This window comes from Saccopteryx leptura, chromosome 5 (assembly GCF_036850995.1).
Source record: "Saccopteryx leptura isolate mSacLep1 chromosome 5, mSacLep1_pri_phased_curated, whole genome shotgun sequence".
In the NCBI taxonomy this organism is placed as follows: Eukaryota; Metazoa; Chordata; class Mammalia; order Chiroptera; family Emballonuridae; genus Saccopteryx; species Saccopteryx leptura.
This window is the reverse complement of record NC_089507.1, coordinates 205,586,688-205,605,404: the sequence shown is the minus strand read 5'-3', so window position 1 is coordinate 205,605,404 and position 18,717 is coordinate 205,586,688. Positions and strand designations below refer to the sequence as shown.

Genomic DNA, 18,717 nt, shown 5'->3' with positions numbered 1-18,717 from the left:
GCCTAGCGCTCTGGGGCCAGTGCAGGACAGAGACGACACTCGACCCCAGGCCTAGCGCTCTGGGGCCAGTGTAGAACAGAGACGACGCTCGACCCCAGGCCTAGCGCTCTAGGGCTAGTGTAGGACAGAGACGCGCTCTGGGGCCAGTGTAGAACAGAGACAACGCTCGACCCCAGGCCTAGCACTCTGGGGCCAGTGTAAAACACAGACAACACTTGACCCCAGGTCTAGCACTCTGGGGCCAGTGTAGAACAGAGACGACACTCGACCCCAGGCCTAGCGCTCTGGGGCCAGTGTAGAACAGAGACGACACTCGACCCCAGGCCTAGCGCTCTGGGGCCAGTGCAGGACAGAGACGACACTCGACCCCAGGCCTAGCGCTCTGGGGCCAGTGTAGAACAGAGACGACACTCGACCCCAGGCCCAGCGCTCTGGGGCCAGTGCAGGACAGAGACGACACTCGACCCCAGGCCTAGCGCTCTGGGGCCAGTGCAGGACAGAGACGACACTCGACCCCAGGCCTAGCGCTCTGGGGCCAGTGTAGAACAGAGACGACACTCGACCCCAGGCCTAGCGCTCTGGGGCCAGTGCAGGACAGAGACGACACTCGACCCCAGGCCTAGCGCTCTGGGGCCAGTGCAGGACAGAGACGACGCTCGACCCCAGGCCTAGCGCTCTGGGGCCAGTGCAGGACAGAGACGACGCTCGACCCCAGGCCTAGCGCTCTGGGGCCAGTGTAGAACAGAGACGACGCTCGACCCCAGGCCTAGCGCTCTAGGGCCAGTGTAGGACAGAGACGCGCTCTGGGGCCAGTGTAGAACAGAGACAACGCTCGACCCCAGGCCTAGCACTCTGGGGCCAGTGTAGAACACAGACAACACTCGACCCCAGGTCTAGCACTCTGGGGCCAGTGCAAGACAGAGACGACACTCGACCCCAGGCCTAGCGCTCTGGGGCCAGTGTAGAACAGAGACGACGCTCGACCCCAGGCCTAGCGCTCTGGGGCCAGTGTAGAACAGAGACGACGCTCGACCCCAGGCCTAGCGCTCTGGGGCCAGTGTAGAACAGAGACGACGCTCGACCCCAGGCCTAGCGCTCTAGGGCCAGTGTAGGACAGAGACGCGCTCTGGGGCCAGTGTAGAACAGAGACAACGCTCGACCCCAGGCCTAGCACTCTGGGGCCAGTGTAGAACACAGACAACACTCGACCCCAGGTCTAGCACTCTGGGGCCAGTGTAGAACAGAGACAACACTCGACCCCAGGCCTAGCACTCTGGGGCCAGTGTAGAACACAGACAACACTCGACCCCAGGTCTAGCACTCTGGGGCCAGTGTAGAACAGAGACAACACTCGACCCCAGGCCTAGCACTCTGAGGTCAGTGTAGAACAGAGACAACACTTGACCCCAGGCCCAGCACTCTGGGGCGCTTTCGAGCTTATCCTGCTGCCGGCATCACGCAGGCCAGGCAGAGTTGTCGCTTTCACTGAGGGCCTGAGGTCAGCTCATCCCCGGGAGAACAGAGAAGTGATGAGCAAGTGGACAGAGTAGCAAACTGGGACTCAGCCAGCTTCTTCTTCTTCTTTTTTTTTTTTTTTACAGAGACAGAGAAGGAGTCAGAAAGAGGGATAGACAGGGACAGACAGACGGGAATGGAGAGAAATGAGAAGCATCAACCATCAGTTTTTTGTTGTGAAGCTTTAGTTGTTCATTGATTGCTTTCTCAAATGTGCCTTGACCGCGGGCCTTCAGCAGATCGAGTAACCCCTTGCTGGAGCCAGCGACCTTGGGTCCAAGCTGGTGAGCCTTGCTCAAACCAGATGAGCCCACACTCAACCTGGCAACCTCGGGGTCTCGAATCTGGGTCCTCTACATCCCAGTCCTACGCTCTATCCACTGCGCCACCACCTGGTCAGGCTTAGCCAGCTTCTTGCTGTGTGACCTTGGGCAAGTCACAGCACTTCTCTGGGCTGTGGTTTCTTCATCTATCAGATGAAGATGATAAATTTTGCCCTGCTTCTCCCCTAGGGCTGAAGGGTTTCTTAGGGTTCTAAGGCGCTGGTGGAAGAGGAGGCAGGGGCCGGCAGCAGGTGAAGGCCCAGAGGGAGCCCTCCTCACTCACCTCTGCCTTCTTCAGCCTCCTTCTTTCCCTGCCTTTTTTCTTGAGCTCCCTCTGGAGCCAAGAAGGCACCCACAGTCCCTTTCCCCATTTCCAGACAGGGAAACAGTCGACGGAGGGGTCTGTGCAGGGCTCTGCGAGCGTCCCCAGCACTATCCTGCCTCTCTCCCCAGATGCCGTCCCCAGCACTGTCCTGCCTCTCTCCCCAGATGCCGTCCCCAGCACTGCCCGGCCTCTCTCCCCAGATGCCGTCCCCAGCACTGTCCTGCCTCTCTCCCCAGATGCCGTCCCCAGCACTATCCTGCCTCTCTCCCCAGATGCCGTCCCCAGCACTGTCCTGCCTCTCTCCCCAGATGCCGTCCCCAGCACTGCCCGGCCTCTCTCCCCAGATGCTGTCCCCAGCACTGTCCTGCCTCTCTCCCCAGATGCCGTCCCCAGCACTGCCCGGCCTCTCTCCCCAGATGCCGTCCCCAGCACTGCCCGGCCTCTCTCCCCAGATGCCGTCCCCAGCACTGCCCGGCCTCTCTCCCCAGATGCCGTCCCCAGCACTGCCCGGCCTCTCTCCCCAGATGCCGTCCCCAGCACTGCCCGGCCTCTCTCCCCAGATGCCGTCCCCAGCACTGTCCTGCCTCTCTCCCCAGATGCCGTCCCCAGCACTGTCCTGCCTCTCTCCCCAGATGCCGTCCCCAGCACTGTCCTGCCTCTCTCCCCAGATGCCGTCCCCAGCACTGTCCTGCCTCTCTCCCCAGATGCTGTCCCCAGCACTGCCCGGCCTCTCTCCCCAGATGCCGTCCCCAGCACTGCCTGGCCTCTCTCCCCAGATGCTGTCCCCAGCACTGTCCTGCCTCTCTCCCCAGATGCCGTCCCCAGCACTGTCCTGCCTCTCTCCCCAGATGCCGTCCCCAGCACTGCCCGGCCTCTCTCCCCAGATGCCGTCCCCAGCACTGCCCGGCCTCTCTCCCCAGATGCCGTCCCCAGCACTGTCCTGCCTCTCTCCCCAGATGCCGTCCCCAGCACTGCCCGGCCTCTCTCCCCAGATGCTGTCCCCAGCACTGTCCTGCCTCTCTCCCCAGATTACCTCCCCTGTCTCTGGGATCAACGGAGACATCCGGGCAAAGAAGATTGCCAGCATCGCCGACGTGTGCGAGTCCATGAAGGAGCAGCTTCTGGTGCTTGTTGAGTGGGCCAAGTACATCCCGGCTTTCTGTGAACTGCCCCTGGATGACCAGGTAGGTGCGGGCGGACCTGGGCTGCGGGCGGTGGGGACACCAGGCAGGAGGGTCCTGCTGGCCCACTTGAGATACAGCCTTGGATTGGTTTGATCTTATTTAACAAAACTCACATAGTGCTTATATTATATGTGCCTGGAGTTGTTTAAATCACTTTGCAAATATTTAATGTCTCTAACACCCCCTGAAGTAGTGCTATTATTAGTTCCATTTTATAGGTGAGGAAACTAGGGCAGAGAGAGGTTGTGTAACTTGCTCAAGGTCACACAGCTAGTAACCAGCAAAGCTGGGATTAGAACCAAGCAGGCAAGCTCCAAAGTCCAGGCTTCTTTCTATACACTGCACCACTGTACTGGTCCCCTCTCCCAAGCGGTTACTGACAGGGGTCCAAGGCCAGGAATCAGGAAATTTGAACCTGAGCCCTGGTTTTAAGATTGGTTCTCTGTGTGATCTTGGACAGATTACTTCCGGTCACTGAGTCTCAGTTATCTTGTCTGTAAAGTGGAAATTAGAATACCTGCTTCAGAGAGTTGTCGGGAGGATTGAGGACATTACCATTTGAAAAGTGTCAATCGTAACGAGCACCTACACAGTGCCTGCACCATGGTTGCCTCCCTAAATGTCAGCCTCTTCCTTGTGTCCCCCCAGAATGGTTTACTTCAGCATTTTAGTTCCCAAAGTACATTCTTTGGCAGACCAAAAACGTCCCCGTGGGGAGGGGGGTCTGAGGACAAATGAGTTTCTCAGATACTGCAAATGATAGCTCCTGCTTAGGGTTCCCCTCAGGCCTGTCTGGGGAAAGAGAGCTGGTCTGGGCCACCTTCTCAGCTCTGAGGGAGCCTTGGGGTCGCTGGTGCATGGGGCCAAGCTATCAGCTCCTGGTGCATTTGTTTCTCTGTTTTGCACATTTGCACAAGAGACTGGCAATGCATGTCAGTCTGTTGAAGTTTCTGAGAAGTCCCACAAGCAAGGCAGCTGTCGAACTTTGTGGATGGACCCAGGGCTTCTGGAACTCCTGTGATGCCCAGACTCTCCTGGGAACTGCTAGTGTCCCACGGTGGGACACGCTGTGCAAGCCCTGGGTTGGCTGGTCCTCAGCCTCGCAGCGGGGGCTGGATCCGGTGCCCTCTCACACGGACTCCTCCTACTGTGGGGGGGATGGCAGCACAGGGGTCTTGGCAGAGCTGTGCCTGCCTGCTCCCCTGCTCCTTGTGTTCTGGCCCTGGTCCCTCTGCTGGAGAGTCTACATTAATGTTTAATCCCTTCTGTTCCTTCCCAGGGGCTCAGCAGGGCAACAAGATACCCCCAAGCTGAACAATTGTTAACCTCGATTTCCCACCCAAACCTCCCTGGCTGGGGCTCAGAGCATTCTCAGAGAGCAGTGATGGGTGGCCAATAACACAGGACAATCATTAACACCCCCCTGCCTGCTCACCCCAGAACAGCCGCCATGTTAGGGGCTGGACCTGGGACCCTGAGGGTTCCCAGCTCCCCATTCATGGTATACGAGGAGCCCATCTTGCTCAAGATGGGGGTTGCAGGGAGGAGAAGGCATACCTTGGAGAATTAGGGGTCACAGTCTTCCAAAGGATACCCCAAATTAGAGACATTGCCCCAGGAACTACCTTCCAAGTTTGTTTGCCTCTTATTTTGTTTGGGACATCAATCCATTGAAACCTATAAAATTGGGTAGCATTGGATAAGGGTACTGAGGCCTAGAGAGGGAAGGTGATTTGCCCAAGGTCACAAAGCAAGGCAGCCACAGAGCTGGGACCTGATGTCAGGTCTTCTGCCTCTCAGTTTGAGAGCCACTAGGTAAGTGACAAAGGACCTGCACAGTGCCCGGTGTGCAGTATAGGAAATGCTCAATAATACGCGTCCTTGTCCTGGTGGGGAAAATGCACTCTCACCTCCTGTTTTCCATTTCTCCTCTTTTCCTGTCATCCTCACAAGGTTTAGCCACAGTGGGACAGACTAGGTAAGGACACGTGGCTGCCCAGCAGGGGCTAGATTTGGAGAGGAAGTTAGGTAGTTTGTTCATTCGTTTATTCACCCATTTCTTCCTTTCTTCATTCAAACAAATATTTATTGAATGTTTATTCTGTGCCTTAGAACAATTTCACCTCCTTAGATAGGCCTTTTTTGACCTTCCCATTTACGTAGTCACTCTTGCCCCATTACTCTTTATCATATAACTGTATCCTCACCTCCCTGTATCCCTCCCTCTCCCTCCCTTCCTCTCTCCCCTGCTCTCTTCTTCTCCTCTTTCTCTCTCCCTCTTACCTTCCCTCTTTCTTTCCCTTGCTCTTGTCCTCTTTTCCCTTCCTTTAAACACTGTGTACCCGTTGTCTTAAAATTGTCACTTAGTAGGCACTTAACATTTGATGACTGAAAAAAATGAACAAATGAATTCATGAACAAGAGCGTTTTCACTTCATAATTTAGCCTGCTAAAAAACCTCTAAACTCCCTGACCCAACCTTGCAGAGAAGACACTCGAGGCTACTAGCCTGCTGCATTTTTTCCAGCCCACCTTTTAGTTCTCACGGGAGCGCTAAAGCAGATGGTCTGAAAGGGCAGGTGCTGTCCTCCTGCGAGTTGGCTGGGCTCCTACCGTTAGTCTTCCAAGGCAGCCTTGTCCTCTCTGCAGGGAAGGGGTCAAGTTCAACCCCTTCTGGGACCAGTGCTCATGCCATGGCCTTGGGTGGGAACCAACTTCCACATCCAAGTTCTTGTAACTCCCTCTCAGAATCCTAGACTCCTGCAGTGTCAAGTGGGAAGATGCCCTGAAAATCTTCTGCAGCAGAGATTTCTCAAACACAAGTGCACATCAAAATCAGCTGGGGAGCTTATTTAATGCAGATCCTTGGCCCAACCCCGTACATACAGAAGCAGCATCTCAGGTGGCAGGGCCTGAGAATCTGCCTTTTATAAACCACTTTTCGTGATCTTTCATAGCTGGTCCATGGGTAGAAATTTGGGACCCACAGGTTTAGAACTTTTGGGATAGTAGGCCCTCTTTAGGTGATGAAAGCCTTAGAGCCTCTAGTGAGAAAAACCACCCAGAATGCTGTTGGTTTCACCAGGCACATAAATCAGGCTCAGAGGAGAGCGGCAACTTGCCCAAGGGCACAGAAATGCAAGGTCAGAGTCAGCGTTTGGTCTCCCTGCTCTGAACTCATGTTCTCCCCCCTTCTGGGTTCCTGCCGAATCTTTTCCAGGCCCCCAGTTTGATCAGTGAAGGGAGGATGCCCATGTTATAGTTCAGGCAGGTAAAGGCAAGGGAAGCATGGAGCTGACTTGCCCAAGGTCAGCGAGTTGGCTAGGGGCAACCTTCCCAGGGTGCAGACACTAGACACTGTCCCTTCTGTCCTCCAGGTGGCCCTGCTCAGAGCCCATGCCGGCGAGCACCTGCTGCTCGGAGCCACCAAGCGATCCATGGTATTCAAGGACGTTCTGCTGCTAGGTGAGGAGGTGGCCTGCCCAGCCAGGGCTCTGTGGAGGGCACAGGAGATGTCTGGGGTGGCATGCTGGGGCAAGGGAGACAGATCAAAAATAGTCCTGTCCGCAGTGTTCTTGATTGGATACTCCCCTCGGAGGCAAGGAAATATGGAGGCAAGGAATTAAAGTTCCCCAGTGTTTTTTTTTAATTTTTTTTATAAAGATTTTATTTATTCATTATAGAGAGGGGAGAGAGAGAGAGAGAGAGAAGGGGGGAGGAGCAGAAAGCATCAACTCCCATATGTGCCTTGACCAGGCAAGCCCAGGGTTTCGAACCGGCAACTTCAGCGTTTCCAGGTTGACACTTTATCCACTGTGCCACCACAGGTCAGGCTAAAGTTCCCCAGTATTAAAGTTCAAGCACACACAGGGCTGGCCCTGGAATCGCTCATGTGTTCTGGTGTGCTTTCTGGAAGAGACAGCCAGAAATGGCACAAACTCCAGTCTCTGTCACCTATGCCTTCGTGGAATGTTTATTTTAGGGCTACTGTAGATCACACTGTGGGCCAGATCCTAGTCTGAGTACTTTACAAAATATCAACTCGTTTAGTTAGCACAGCTCTATGAGGTAAGCTTTATTATTTATCCCATTTTACAGATGAAAACAAACAAACAACAAAAACAACCAAGGCACAGAAAGTAATCTACCCAAATATAATTAGCTAGTTAGTGGTAGAAGAGGGTTCAGCCCAAGCAGCCAGGTTCCAGAATCTGGGCCCTTCACCCTGATGCTTTGGGGCCTCCCAAGGGGCCCTAAAATGTCATCAGCCTTGTGGGTCTTGGAGAATGGAACTTGGCTGATGTGAAAGGATCCTAGAAAGCCAGCTCCAGGCCTGGTCCCAGACTTCAAGCAACACGTTCCTTTTATCTGGGCCTTAACTTCCTCGTCCGTAAAATAGGCATGACAGTGCCAAAGGGGCGCTCCTCCTGTGGGTACCAGCTGCATTGCAACTGCAAAGGACAGGGCCTGTCCAGAGCTAGGGGTATGGGATGCGCCCGTGTGGCTTCTCCATCCCCTTCCCTTCCCAACCCATCCAGGTAATGACTACATCATCCCGCGGCATTGCCCGGAGCTGGCAGAGATGAGCCGGGTGTCCATGCGCATCCTCGACGAGCTGGTGCTGCCCTTCCAGGAGCTGCAGATCGACGACAACGAGTACGCCTGCCTCAAAGCCATCATCTTCTTTGACCCAGGTATAGTCCACCCCTCCCACCTGTCCTTGATGCTTCAGACCCTCTGTCACACTGCTCCTTGTGGGTGACATGCCTTGAGTTCACAACCTCATCTCTTTAACACAACAGCTGGCAGAGGGCATCTTTATTAGCTCCATTTAACAGATGAGGAAAATCAAGGTTCAAAGGGATGCTAGGCCTTAACAGGGCACACTGACTCCAGAGGCTTGGGTTTTTTCTTTCCTTTCCTTTCTTCCTTCCTTCTCTCCCCTTACCTCCTATGTTCTTTCCTTTCCTTCTATCTTTTCTTCTTTTCCTCAAAAAAATTTAGCAAAATAATATCTGCACACATTTAAAATGCAGAGCAGGGGTCCCCAAACATTTTACACAGGGGGCCAGTTCACAGTCCCTCGGACCATTGGAGGGCCGCCACATACAGTGCTTCTCTCACTGACCACCAATGAAAGAGGTGCCCCTTCTGGAAGTGCGGCGGGGGCCGGATAAATGGCCTCAGGGGGCCGCATGCGGCCCTGTGGGCTGTAGTTTGGGGACGCCTGATGCAGAGAGTTCTCCCTGCCCCACTTTTCCTGCCAAAGCCTACTCCCCAAAGGGAACCATTTCCGATTCATAACTGTTTCTTCTGGCCGTTACTTTGAGCTCTAAATTAAATGCTAAGCTGGTTCTTTCTTGATTTATCTTTGTCAATCACATTTTTCCTCCTAGGCTGCTGGGGGATTTCACTATCCTCTGTCACCATTCCCACCCCCACCCCCATCCTCTTAATATATTTTGGTGTCTCTGTAGATCACCTGTATAAAATGTGTTACGTGCTTATGCCTTTATTTCTCACGCTGTCAGTTGTGGAGAGTTTTTTCTAACCTTTCACCTCACAGGATGACGATACAGTAGTCCCCCTCATCCACAGTTTTGCTCTTTGTGGCTTCAGTTACCTGTAGTCCATCATGGTCTGAAAACATTAAATGGAAAATTCCAGAAATAAACAATTTGTAAGTTTACAATCGCACGGCATCCCGAGCAGCGTGATGAGGTCTCGCAGCCTCCTGCTTTGTCCCACCTGGGATGTGAGCCATCCCTTTTTCCAGCGCGTTCTCTCTGTTTTACTTAGTAATGGTCCCAAAGCGCATGAGGAGTGATGCTGACACTTAGGACATTCCAAGGAGAAGCCGTAAAGCGCTTCTTTAGGTGAAAAGTGAGAATGATACAATAAGATATTTTGAGACAGAAAGAGACCACACTTAGGTAACTTTTATTATAGTGTTTTGTTATAATTGTTCACTTTTATTATTAGTCATTGGTGATAATCTCTTAATGTGCCTATAAATTGAGGCTTGTGATAGGCATGTACAGAGGGGAAAAACTATGGTGTAGAATGTGGTATAGAAGGGTTCAGTACGGTCTGTGGTTTCAGGCATCCACAAGGGTCTTGGACTGTATCTCCCGCAGGTAAGCGGGGACGACTGTATTGCATGCAGCTCTTGACTCTCCTCTTGCCATTCCTTCTTCTGAATTTCCACCTGCATCTGTAGTTATGTCTGTGCAAAGCCCAATTTTATTTCACAATGTCAAGATTCCTGGGCCCCAAAGGCTTGCACACTTCCTCCCTTCCCTCCTGACATGTTAGAGAGGGCCTACTGTGTGCCAGGCACTGTTTTAGAGTGGGGCCCCACCTGCACGAAGATCACCTCTAGTAATAGCAGTAATAAAGAAGAAGATGACCACCATTTCTGGTCATCCTAAGAATGCTCTTTAGGGCACCATTCTAAACACTCTGTGGGAATACCTCACTTACTATTTGCAACATGGTACCTGTGAGGTAGGAACTATTATCCCAGTTCTCAGATTAGAGAGCTGAGGCCCAGGGAGATTGGTTAATTTGCCCAAGGTCACACAGCCAGAAAGCGGCAGAGATTGGATTTGAACTTCAGACTATTCAGCTCTCAAGCCCATACTCTTACCAACCACGCACGATTCCCCATTTCTTACAGGGTAAGATTCTAGCTCTGGTTTCTCTGAGAGCTTGGCCCAGGCTGTGTCCCCTGCAGCACTCAGCACAGGGCTAGACAGAGTAATTGCTCCATGAGGTACAGGGTTACGGATGCTGAGTCACAGTCAGCACCTGGCTTGGAGGGGCAGGCAGCCTAGACTAGGGCCTGGCATGTAGGTGGTGCCCAATAAAAGTTTGTTGAATGAATAAAAGAATGCACAAACATGGTTCAGTGGAGAGAGCTCTGGGTTGGGTAAAATTCTCTCTTTCTGCCACTTACTTTAGGAAATAAATACATTACCTCCGTGAGTCTGAGATTGCTGACTGGAGGACTACTGAGTCCCCTTCTTGAGAACAAGGATCTAGAATTTTACCCATTGATTATTTTTCGTTTACTTATCCTTCCATCCATCCACCTATTCTTTCATCTAGTTACCTCTCCAACAAATACTGACTATGCATGGCGCTGGGTGGTGGTTACAGTGACAAATGAGACATCTGTCTGCCTGCACAGAGCTCACAGTCTAATGGAAGAGACAGTTGCCTCCTGTGTGCTCAGTAGTAATGGAAGAGCCACAGAAACTTGGGGTAGAATGGACACTCATAATGCAGATGTGGGGAGGGTGGGATGGGGAAGGCCTCCTGGTGGAGGTGAACCCCAAGCCAAGACCCTAAGTGGCACAGGCAAGGGAGCAGGGAAGCAGGGCTGCGTTCTAAGGCAGCGGAGGCAGCGTGTGCTGAGATCTGGACAGTGGGACCTCGGCTGGGACTCAGGAGCCCCAAGTCCACATCAGGGACCTGCCAACAACTGGATGTATGACCCAGGCCAAGTCCTTTTCCTGCTCTGGGCCTCAGTTTCCCCATATGGAATGAGGAAGTTACACATGAAGTGACTTCCTCTTGGGTATGAAGTCCTGTCCTCCATCCCCCCCCCTGTTCTGCATCTTAGGAAATGTGTCAGAAACGCTTTCCTGCCTGGGTCCAGGAAGCTACCATCGCGCTAGTGTACCCTGGTTCTTGAGGACCCTGAATGCACATTCCAGCACTGCTGAGGACTCCCTATGTGACCTTGGGCCACTAAGCCCCCGATCAGGGCCCCATGAGTCAGGGGAGGTCTGGGTGCCCACCCCCGGATGCTCCAGCTGGGCCCCGCTGCCCTCCCTTGCCCACCCCCTCCCGTTGCAGATGCCAAGGGCTTGAGTGACCCGGGTAAGATCAAGCGGCTGCGGTCCCAGGTGCAAGTGAGCCTGGAGGACTACATCAACGACCGCCAGTACGACTCGCGCGGCCGTTTCGGCGAGCTGCTGCTGCTGCTGCCCACCCTGCAGAGCATCACCTGGCAGATGATCGAGCAGATCCAGTTCATCAAGCTCTTCGGCATGGCCAAGATCGACAACCTGCTGCAGGAGATGCTGCTGGGAGGTCCGTGCCAGGCCCAGGAGCCAAGAGGTGGGCGGGGCTGGGGCCTCTCCTAGACAAGCCTCACGCAGACGTGGGCTCACCTCTGCGCTCCATCACTCCCTCACTTTGTAGCTTTGGGCAAATCCCTCAAGCTGCCTGAGCCTCAGTTTCCTCACCAGGAAAATGGGGATAGTGGTCCATTTATTCAGGTGCTGAGAGCCTAGCATGTGTCAGTCACTGTTCTAAGGGCTGGAGATTCGGCCGAGAACAAGATCTCTGCCCTCTTGGTGGTTTTGTGTGTGTGTGTGTGTGTGTGTGTGTGTGTGTGTGTGTGTGTGAGAGAGAGAGAGAGAGAGAGAGAGGGAGAGAGAGAGACTGCATGCACACACACATGTGCCTGAGTCTCAAACACAAACCCAAAGCTCAGGATGAAAGGCAACTCCATGGTGTCCCAGCAATTAGGAACCATGGAAGGAGATTGGAGGAAATCTAGCCGGAGGAGCAAAGCTAGGGAAATTCCAGAATCCAAAAGAAGAGCATGTTTAAGGAGGACGGGACATTTAAAGCTGTTAAATTCTGCAGGACAGGGATGGAAATGTTCATTGGATTGGCGACATGGAGGCTCCTGGTGATTGTGAGCCCTTGGGAACAGGCAGTAATCAAATAAAGAATAAAGAGGTTAACGACAAATATTTAAATAACCAGGTAAAATGATCGACCATAACTGAAAAGGGGCCTCTTGGTAGGCTCTCTGAAGTGGTGACCTTTGTGCCTAGACCTGAGGGGTGAACAGAAACGGAACCTGTAAAAGCATTCTCGGTGGAAGGAACTAATGCCGAAGTCCTGAAGCAGGGGAGCGTGGTGTATTCAAGGAAGAAGGATGAGGTTGAGAGACGGGGAGCTGTGTGAGACGAAGCTGGAGACCAGGCAGGAACCAAATGATGCGCGTGCAGCTTTCTAGGCCATGGTCAGAAATGTGGATTTTATCCTCACACACTATCATAAGAAGAGTGAAAATCAAGCCACTCTGATTGTTGGGTAGAAAGTGAATTTGGTGGTGGGGGCAGAGTGGAGGCAGGAGACACCTGAGGATGCTGTCTCCAATCAGGGGAAGGTTGATGGAGGCTGGGACAAATCATGACTGCAGAGAAAAGTTCAATCGTCTATGTGGAGGAAGGACCCGCAAGACTTGCTGATTGATCAGTGGCAGGGAGGGAGGAGAAGGGGAAGAGTCAAGGATGAAAACAATGCTTTTGCTTTGAGTACCAGGAATGCTGGTTGAGCAATTTACTAAGATGGGAAGATGCTATAAAAACAGTCTGAGGCTGGGTATGGTGGCAGTGGTGAGAGGTGAACCAGGAGATCCATTGTAGACGTTAGTTAAGCTTGGGATGGCTGTTAGATATCCAAGTTGAGTTATCAAGGAGACATTTGGATACCCAAGTCTCAAACACAAACCCAAAGCTCAAGATGAAAGGCAACTCCATGGTGTTCCAGCAATTAGGAACCATGGAAGGAGATTGGAGGAAATCTAGCCGGAGGAGCAAAGCGAGGGAAATTCCAGAATCCAAAAGAAGAGCATGTTTAAGGAGGACGGGACATTTAAAGGTGTTAAATTCTGCAGGACAGGGATGGAAATGTTCATTGGGTTGGCGACATGGAGGCTCCTGGTGATTGTGAAAAGAGCAGTGTCAGAGGACCGTGGGGAGGGAAACTCAGGTGGGAAGTGTTACGTGTGGGTGAGCAGGAAAGTGAAGTGGAGTTAACAAGCGTAGACAACCCCATGAAACTGTTTTATTCTGAAGGGGAGCCATGAGAGAGCCGACGAGAGCAAGGGAGTGATTGTAACAATGGGCAATGGAATCTTGGCTGGGCTAAAAGAGAATAAAGATGGCACGATAGTGACAAGTGGGGGTCGGTGCACTGGCAGCCTCAGTAGGGCTGGAGAATTTTTGCAGAGATGGTACTAGATGAAGAAGCGGGAAGGGTAGGAGGCAGGAGCCAGGTAAGGAGGCTTGGACTCACTGTGATGCACACAGACAGAAGGGGTTCTTCCCAAAGGGTGGGTCACAGGTACATTGATTACTGTGTGTATTCCACGGAAGGAGAGGTTTACTTCCTACTGGAGTGGAGAGAATGGGGAGAGGCCTCCCAAAGGAGGAAGTATCTGAGCTGAAATTCGGTCTTGTGAACATGGAAGGGTTGAGAAGACATCTCTAGTGGAGCCAAACCCATGAGCAAGCACAGAGATGGGAAAGTACAGAGTAACACTGCGATGCTATCAGTATGTCAGCTTGGCTGAAAGAGGTGTGGGGACGAGACTGAAAGGTGAGTTGGGACCAAAATGTTGAAGGACTTCCATGCCAAGCAGCTTTGAGAGCCATCGATTCAATCCATTAGAGTAACATGCAATCAACACTCATTATTATTTAAATTATCTCAATGCTTCCTTCCGTGCTCCTTGTTTCTTTTAAATCGCTTTTGTTCTCTTGGTTTGTTGGGTTCTCTTAATACCCTCATAAAGCCTGTGGATAGGAATGGTAAGCCCCAGTGTACTAACCCAGGAGTAGAAATCCAACAGGCATCATCAATAATGTGTGGGCAGGTTGCCTGGCCACACCTGAGGGAGATGTTGTCTCAAGGCCCATGGTCCTTATCTTGAGTTCTCCATCTTCACTGAGTGCCCCCTCTACCTACAGGGTCCTCCAGTGATGCAGCTCATGCCCATCACCCCCTGCACCCTCACCTGATGCAGGAACACATGGGCACCAACGTCATCGTTGCCAATACGATGCCTGCTCACCTCAGCAATGGACAGATGTGTGAGTGGCCCCGACCCAGGGGGCAGGCAGGTGGGCAACTTGGGCTCTGCTCAGGAAGGGGTAAGGTTGGGACCTAAGAGGAGAGCCAGGAGAAGGCTGGGGCTAGAAGATGAGAACCAGGATAAAACAATTCTCTGTGCTCCTGGAGGGAGAAGGGGTGGGACTGTCCATTTGGTAAGGCGGTTATTCAGTGAGGTGACTGACAGCCTCTTGGGATAAGTTAATCCACTAGATGAGGTTGCCCATCGGATCAGGGCGCCCATTAGAGTGAAGATTCTGTTAGGTGTTGTCCACTAAGTAAAATAGTTCATTAAATAAGTCTCAAATGGGTAAAGCTATCGATGAAACAGGTGGGTGAGACTATTTATTAGTGGGGGTGTCCACTGGACTAGACTCCTCTGAGGTGAAATCTCACAAGAGGGAGATTGTTCCTGACAAAGTTCTTCAAAGAATAAGGTTATCATTGGGATGAGACAGTCCGCTAAAATGAGATTTCATTTCAAGGAGATTGTTCTTTGGGAAAGTTGTCCATTGAATAAAGTTAGCCAAGAGGGTCATGATCAAAGTTACTTTCTTAACCTGTTTTGGGGGTAAGGCCAGTTAGTTTCTGTTACTCATCTACCTAATATCAGAGAAATGGTATTTTTAAAGCCAGTTAGCCAGAACTTGGGTTTCATCAACTGTTGCTCCTCTCCAAGAATGGGTGTTCCTGTCACATGTCCCATTGTCCTTGGAGAGAGTCAGACTTGGGCCCTGGTTCGGGAGAAGCAGCCCCGTCTCCATATTAAACGGTGGGGGGGAGGGGATGGGCGTTGGTAGGACCTGGGGGAAGGCTCTGACCGCAGGACCTGACCCGGCCACAGCCTTCCAGACCTCCTGGGACTTACGCCTATGACCTGGGACTTGGGAAGTGTGAGCCCTCAGAGACTTTAGAGATTGTCCAGTTTCATCCTCTCATTTTCTAGAAGAGGGAGCCAAGCCCCAGAGAGGGGAGAACTTCCCAGGGCTCCTCCTCTCCTCCCCAAAGGCTAGAGCTCTGAGCAGCCTGTCTGTCTCTCCGTCCCTCCAGCCACCCCGGAGACTCCGCAGCCCTCGCCGCCAGGTGGCTCGGGGTCTGAGCCCTACAAGCTGCTGCCAGGAGCCATCGCCACAGTCGTCAAGCCCCCCTCCGCCCTCCCCCAGCTGACTATCACCAAGCAGGAAGTCATCTAGCAAGCCGCTGGGGGTCGGGGGCTCTACTAGCCCCCCAGCCCCCTCAGAGAGCCCCGGGGGGTCACTTGGTCACAGTGAAGAGAGCTGTGACAACAGGGCCCGCCCCAGAGCAGTAAGGAAAAGGGCGAAGGGCCCGGGAACTTGGGCTGTGACCACATCACATCGCCACCTTGCGCCCCTGCTCTGGACGACGGGGCTTTGACTCGGGGAGACCCCAGCCAGAAGCCTCTGCTGCCAAGGACGACTTTTCTCTTGCTGAAGCCACTGCCTCCCCTGCATCCGTATCTCCCGCCAGGGCCTCGCCCGCTTGCAGAGGACTGCTGCCTGCAGACAGCATGGGACCGCCCGACACGGCTCCCCCGCCCCAGGCTGGTCCTCCCCGGCCCTGTTGTGTCCAGGCACGGGGAGCCCCTACAGGCTGGGTCGGATCGGATCGACCCCTTACTCCTCCCCGTCCTGCTGCCCCAACGTCCCATGCTCCTCTCCATCGCCCACCGTCCCTTTCCCGGCCGATTTTGGTTTCTCCAGGCACCGCTCCAGAGGCTGAGAGGCCTTGGAAACAGTTCGCCCAGTCACCCGGGCCACTGACCGGGGCGAGGCCCAGTGCAGGGCACTGCTGAGGAGGAGGACACTTCCGCCTCCGGCCCACAGCTCTTCCCTTCCTCAGGGACTTGGGTGGCACCTTGGGTGGATCCCTTGGTTTGGAGTGATGACGCCTACAGGTTTTCACCAATGCAAGGACAATTCAAGGTGGACAGCTGTGGCAGGAGCTCGGGGGGAAGGCTGGAGTGGTCAGAGAAAGCGTCAGGAAGGGGCAGACGGTGTGCTAGGCCCTGAAGGCAGGGTTGGACTCTGGCTGGTGGAGCAGGTGAGACAGGGCCTCCCAAGGGAGGGCAAACGCCTGGCACGGCCTGGGTGGAGGACAGAGAGGGCATGGGAGGGAGGCGATGCAAGGACATGGCTGTTGGGGACAGCAGGGGCATGCTGGACAGCAGGGGGCCTTGAATGCCAGACCGAGGCCGCCGCTGGGGTGCCTAGGCCGTGAGTAGCTGGGGAGGGAGTGCAGGCGGCTGAGCTTTCAGAAGCTGAAGACAGCGGTCCTACAGGGGCTGGGAGCTGGGGAGGGAGCCAGGAGATCAGACGGGGGTGGGGGCTGATGATGTCATCCCTGTGAGAGAGGTGAGGCTGAGGGATGGGGAGGGACGGGCGAATGCTCAGGCCAGAGTGATGTGGAGGAATCACCCTCCAGGGCCCGTCCCAGGCTCTGTCTTATTCCCAGACTGTCATAGGCGCTCGCTGTGCACCATCTCTTTCCATCTTCCGCTCCCCAGGGGTCGGGGCCAGGGGATAGTGAGATCTAAGAGCTTAAGTGATTTTTCTGGAACTCAGCTGGTAAGTGACCAAGTCAGATTTGATCCCAGCTCTGCCTGGATTGGTACAGGAGCTCTTCACCATGGTGGCAGGGCATCAGCTCTGAAAGGGTCCTTCTGTCCTCACTGGGATAGAGCTGAGGGGTTCCCTGTCCCCTTCACCAGCCTTAGAAACCAGGTTTCCATTCTTTGCAGGAAGCATGCCCAGGACTAAGGCTGGCATGAGGATGCACCCAAGTCCAGCTGGGGTCCAGACCCTGTCTGCTGATAAAGAAGGGGAATTCATATATATCTCTTGGACCCCTTTTCTCTCTTCACACCCCAACTCTGGGGGGTGGACATCAGAGAACTGGTTCTTGGGAGACAGACCAATGGGCCTGGCATTCCAGGAGTGGGCCAGTCTGGGTGAGGGGCAGGGGAGAGGTCTGGTTTGAGACTTGCTCGGGGAGCATCACTCAGGGTACATTCTGGAGCCATTAAACCCCAGGATGGAAAAACCAGCTCCTCATCCATGCAGAATCCTGGTGGCTTTGGGGAATTCTGAAAAATGCCACCTGCCAGTGGGAATTAAAGCTGGGAACAGAGCTGTGCTTATGTAGACTGCTTACCTACCCCCCAGCCAGGGCTGACCCTTCTGAGTAGACAGGGCAGTACCCTAGTGCCCCCAAATTCCATCATTAGCAATAGTTCCTTTTGACAAAAGATTCATGAAGGGTATTGGGACAGTATGTCCAAGGGAAATCCCTACATCTCCAGTGCTGTCAGGATTGGCCTTCCCACCCCAGCAAACCAAGCCCCCAGGCCCAGGAGGAGTTCCCTGCTCAGAGCTCTCAAGCCTGCCTTGACCACATCTCATTTCAGTTCCCCAGAAATCCCAGCCAGAGAACTCAGACTGTCCTGGGACGCAGCAGGGAAGCTGGAGTCGTTCCGGTCACCTGGTCATCCCTACTGTTTGCTCTTCCACCCCCAATATCCTGGGCGCAAAGTTGAGCTAAGCATTTTGCATGGGGTGGAGCGGGGTAACAGTGGCTTTTAATGGTAGCAATTGGGGGGGGGGGGCAGGGAGTCAGTCCTCTGCCCGAAGGAGCTTTTCCCAGAAGAGAAGTCCTTTCCACTTTAATAATTTTATTGCAATGCAGAAAACAAAATAAGGGCAAGTTTACTTTTCTGATTCTAAACTGAGGACACTACATTGGAATTTTTTGTCTACCTGAGTTGTGGTCCTAAAAATCTGATGGACTAAAAAAAGGTTGGGAGGACAAGCATGGAGCCTACAATTCTTCCATGGAGACAACCCCTTCTCTAGACAACTGGCTCTCCTAAGAGTGGATGGGAGACGAGGAAAGGGTTGGACATGGATGCTCCTAGGTTTCTTGTCATGACCAAACCAGTTGCTTTTGCCAGATTGCTCAGCGATTGGCTCGATTGGGAGAAAGTATGAAATTCACGCCGAGCAGTTCTGGAAGTGGGTTGGGTTCTATCAGATCCACTAGCATCTTCCAGTTGGTGTGAATGTCATTAGGTCCTGTGCTGACACCTGGGCCCCTGTCACTGCCACCCAGTGGGGCAAATAAACAAACAAAAACATTTCTTGTGTGTTTTAACTAAAGTTTATAAAGCGAAATAAATGGCGCATATGTTTTCTAAGTCCTTGGATGGGTGTCTTTTCTTCCTTCCAGGTGTTAGAAATAAGAATGAAAATAGTCGGATAATCTACAGTGTGCAAAGTGCTCTCCTATCCATTATTGTTTAATCTTCACATCAAGAGGTAAGCAGGTTAGACATTATTGTTATCACCCCCACTTTATAGATGGGAAACTGAGGCTCGGGGAAGTGATATTCCTTGAGAATATCACTTGAGAATATCTAACTCTGGTCTCTTGATTT

The 18,717-nt window shown here is 53.0% G+C and overlaps 1 protein-coding gene across 3 annotated transcripts in view; it reads left to right on the top strand.

Moving 5' to 3' along the window:
* HNF4A (hepatocyte nuclear factor 4 alpha) overlaps positions 1 to 18,477 on the top strand; it is a 65,482-nt gene extending 47,005 nt beyond the window's left edge. For 2 of the 3 annotated variants that reach the window (XM_066387750.1, XM_066387748.1), the window contains exons 5-10: positions 3,192 to 3,347; positions 6,725 to 6,812; positions 7,886 to 8,041; positions 11,211 to 11,447; positions 14,126 to 14,278; positions 15,318 to 18,477. In XM_066387750.1, coding sequence (XP_066243847.1) covers positions 3,192 to 3,347; positions 6,725 to 6,812; positions 7,886 to 8,041; positions 11,211 to 11,447; positions 14,126 to 14,278; positions 15,318 to 15,460 — 933 coding nt within the window. In that variant the 3' untranslated portion in view covers positions 15,461 to 18,477. The remainder of the gene's footprint in view (positions 1 to 3,191; positions 3,348 to 6,724; positions 6,813 to 7,885; positions 8,042 to 11,210; positions 11,448 to 14,125; positions 14,279 to 15,317) is intronic. The other variant, XM_066387749.1, reaches the window with a different exon arrangement.
* Positions 18,478 to 18,717: the final 240 nt, after the last annotated feature.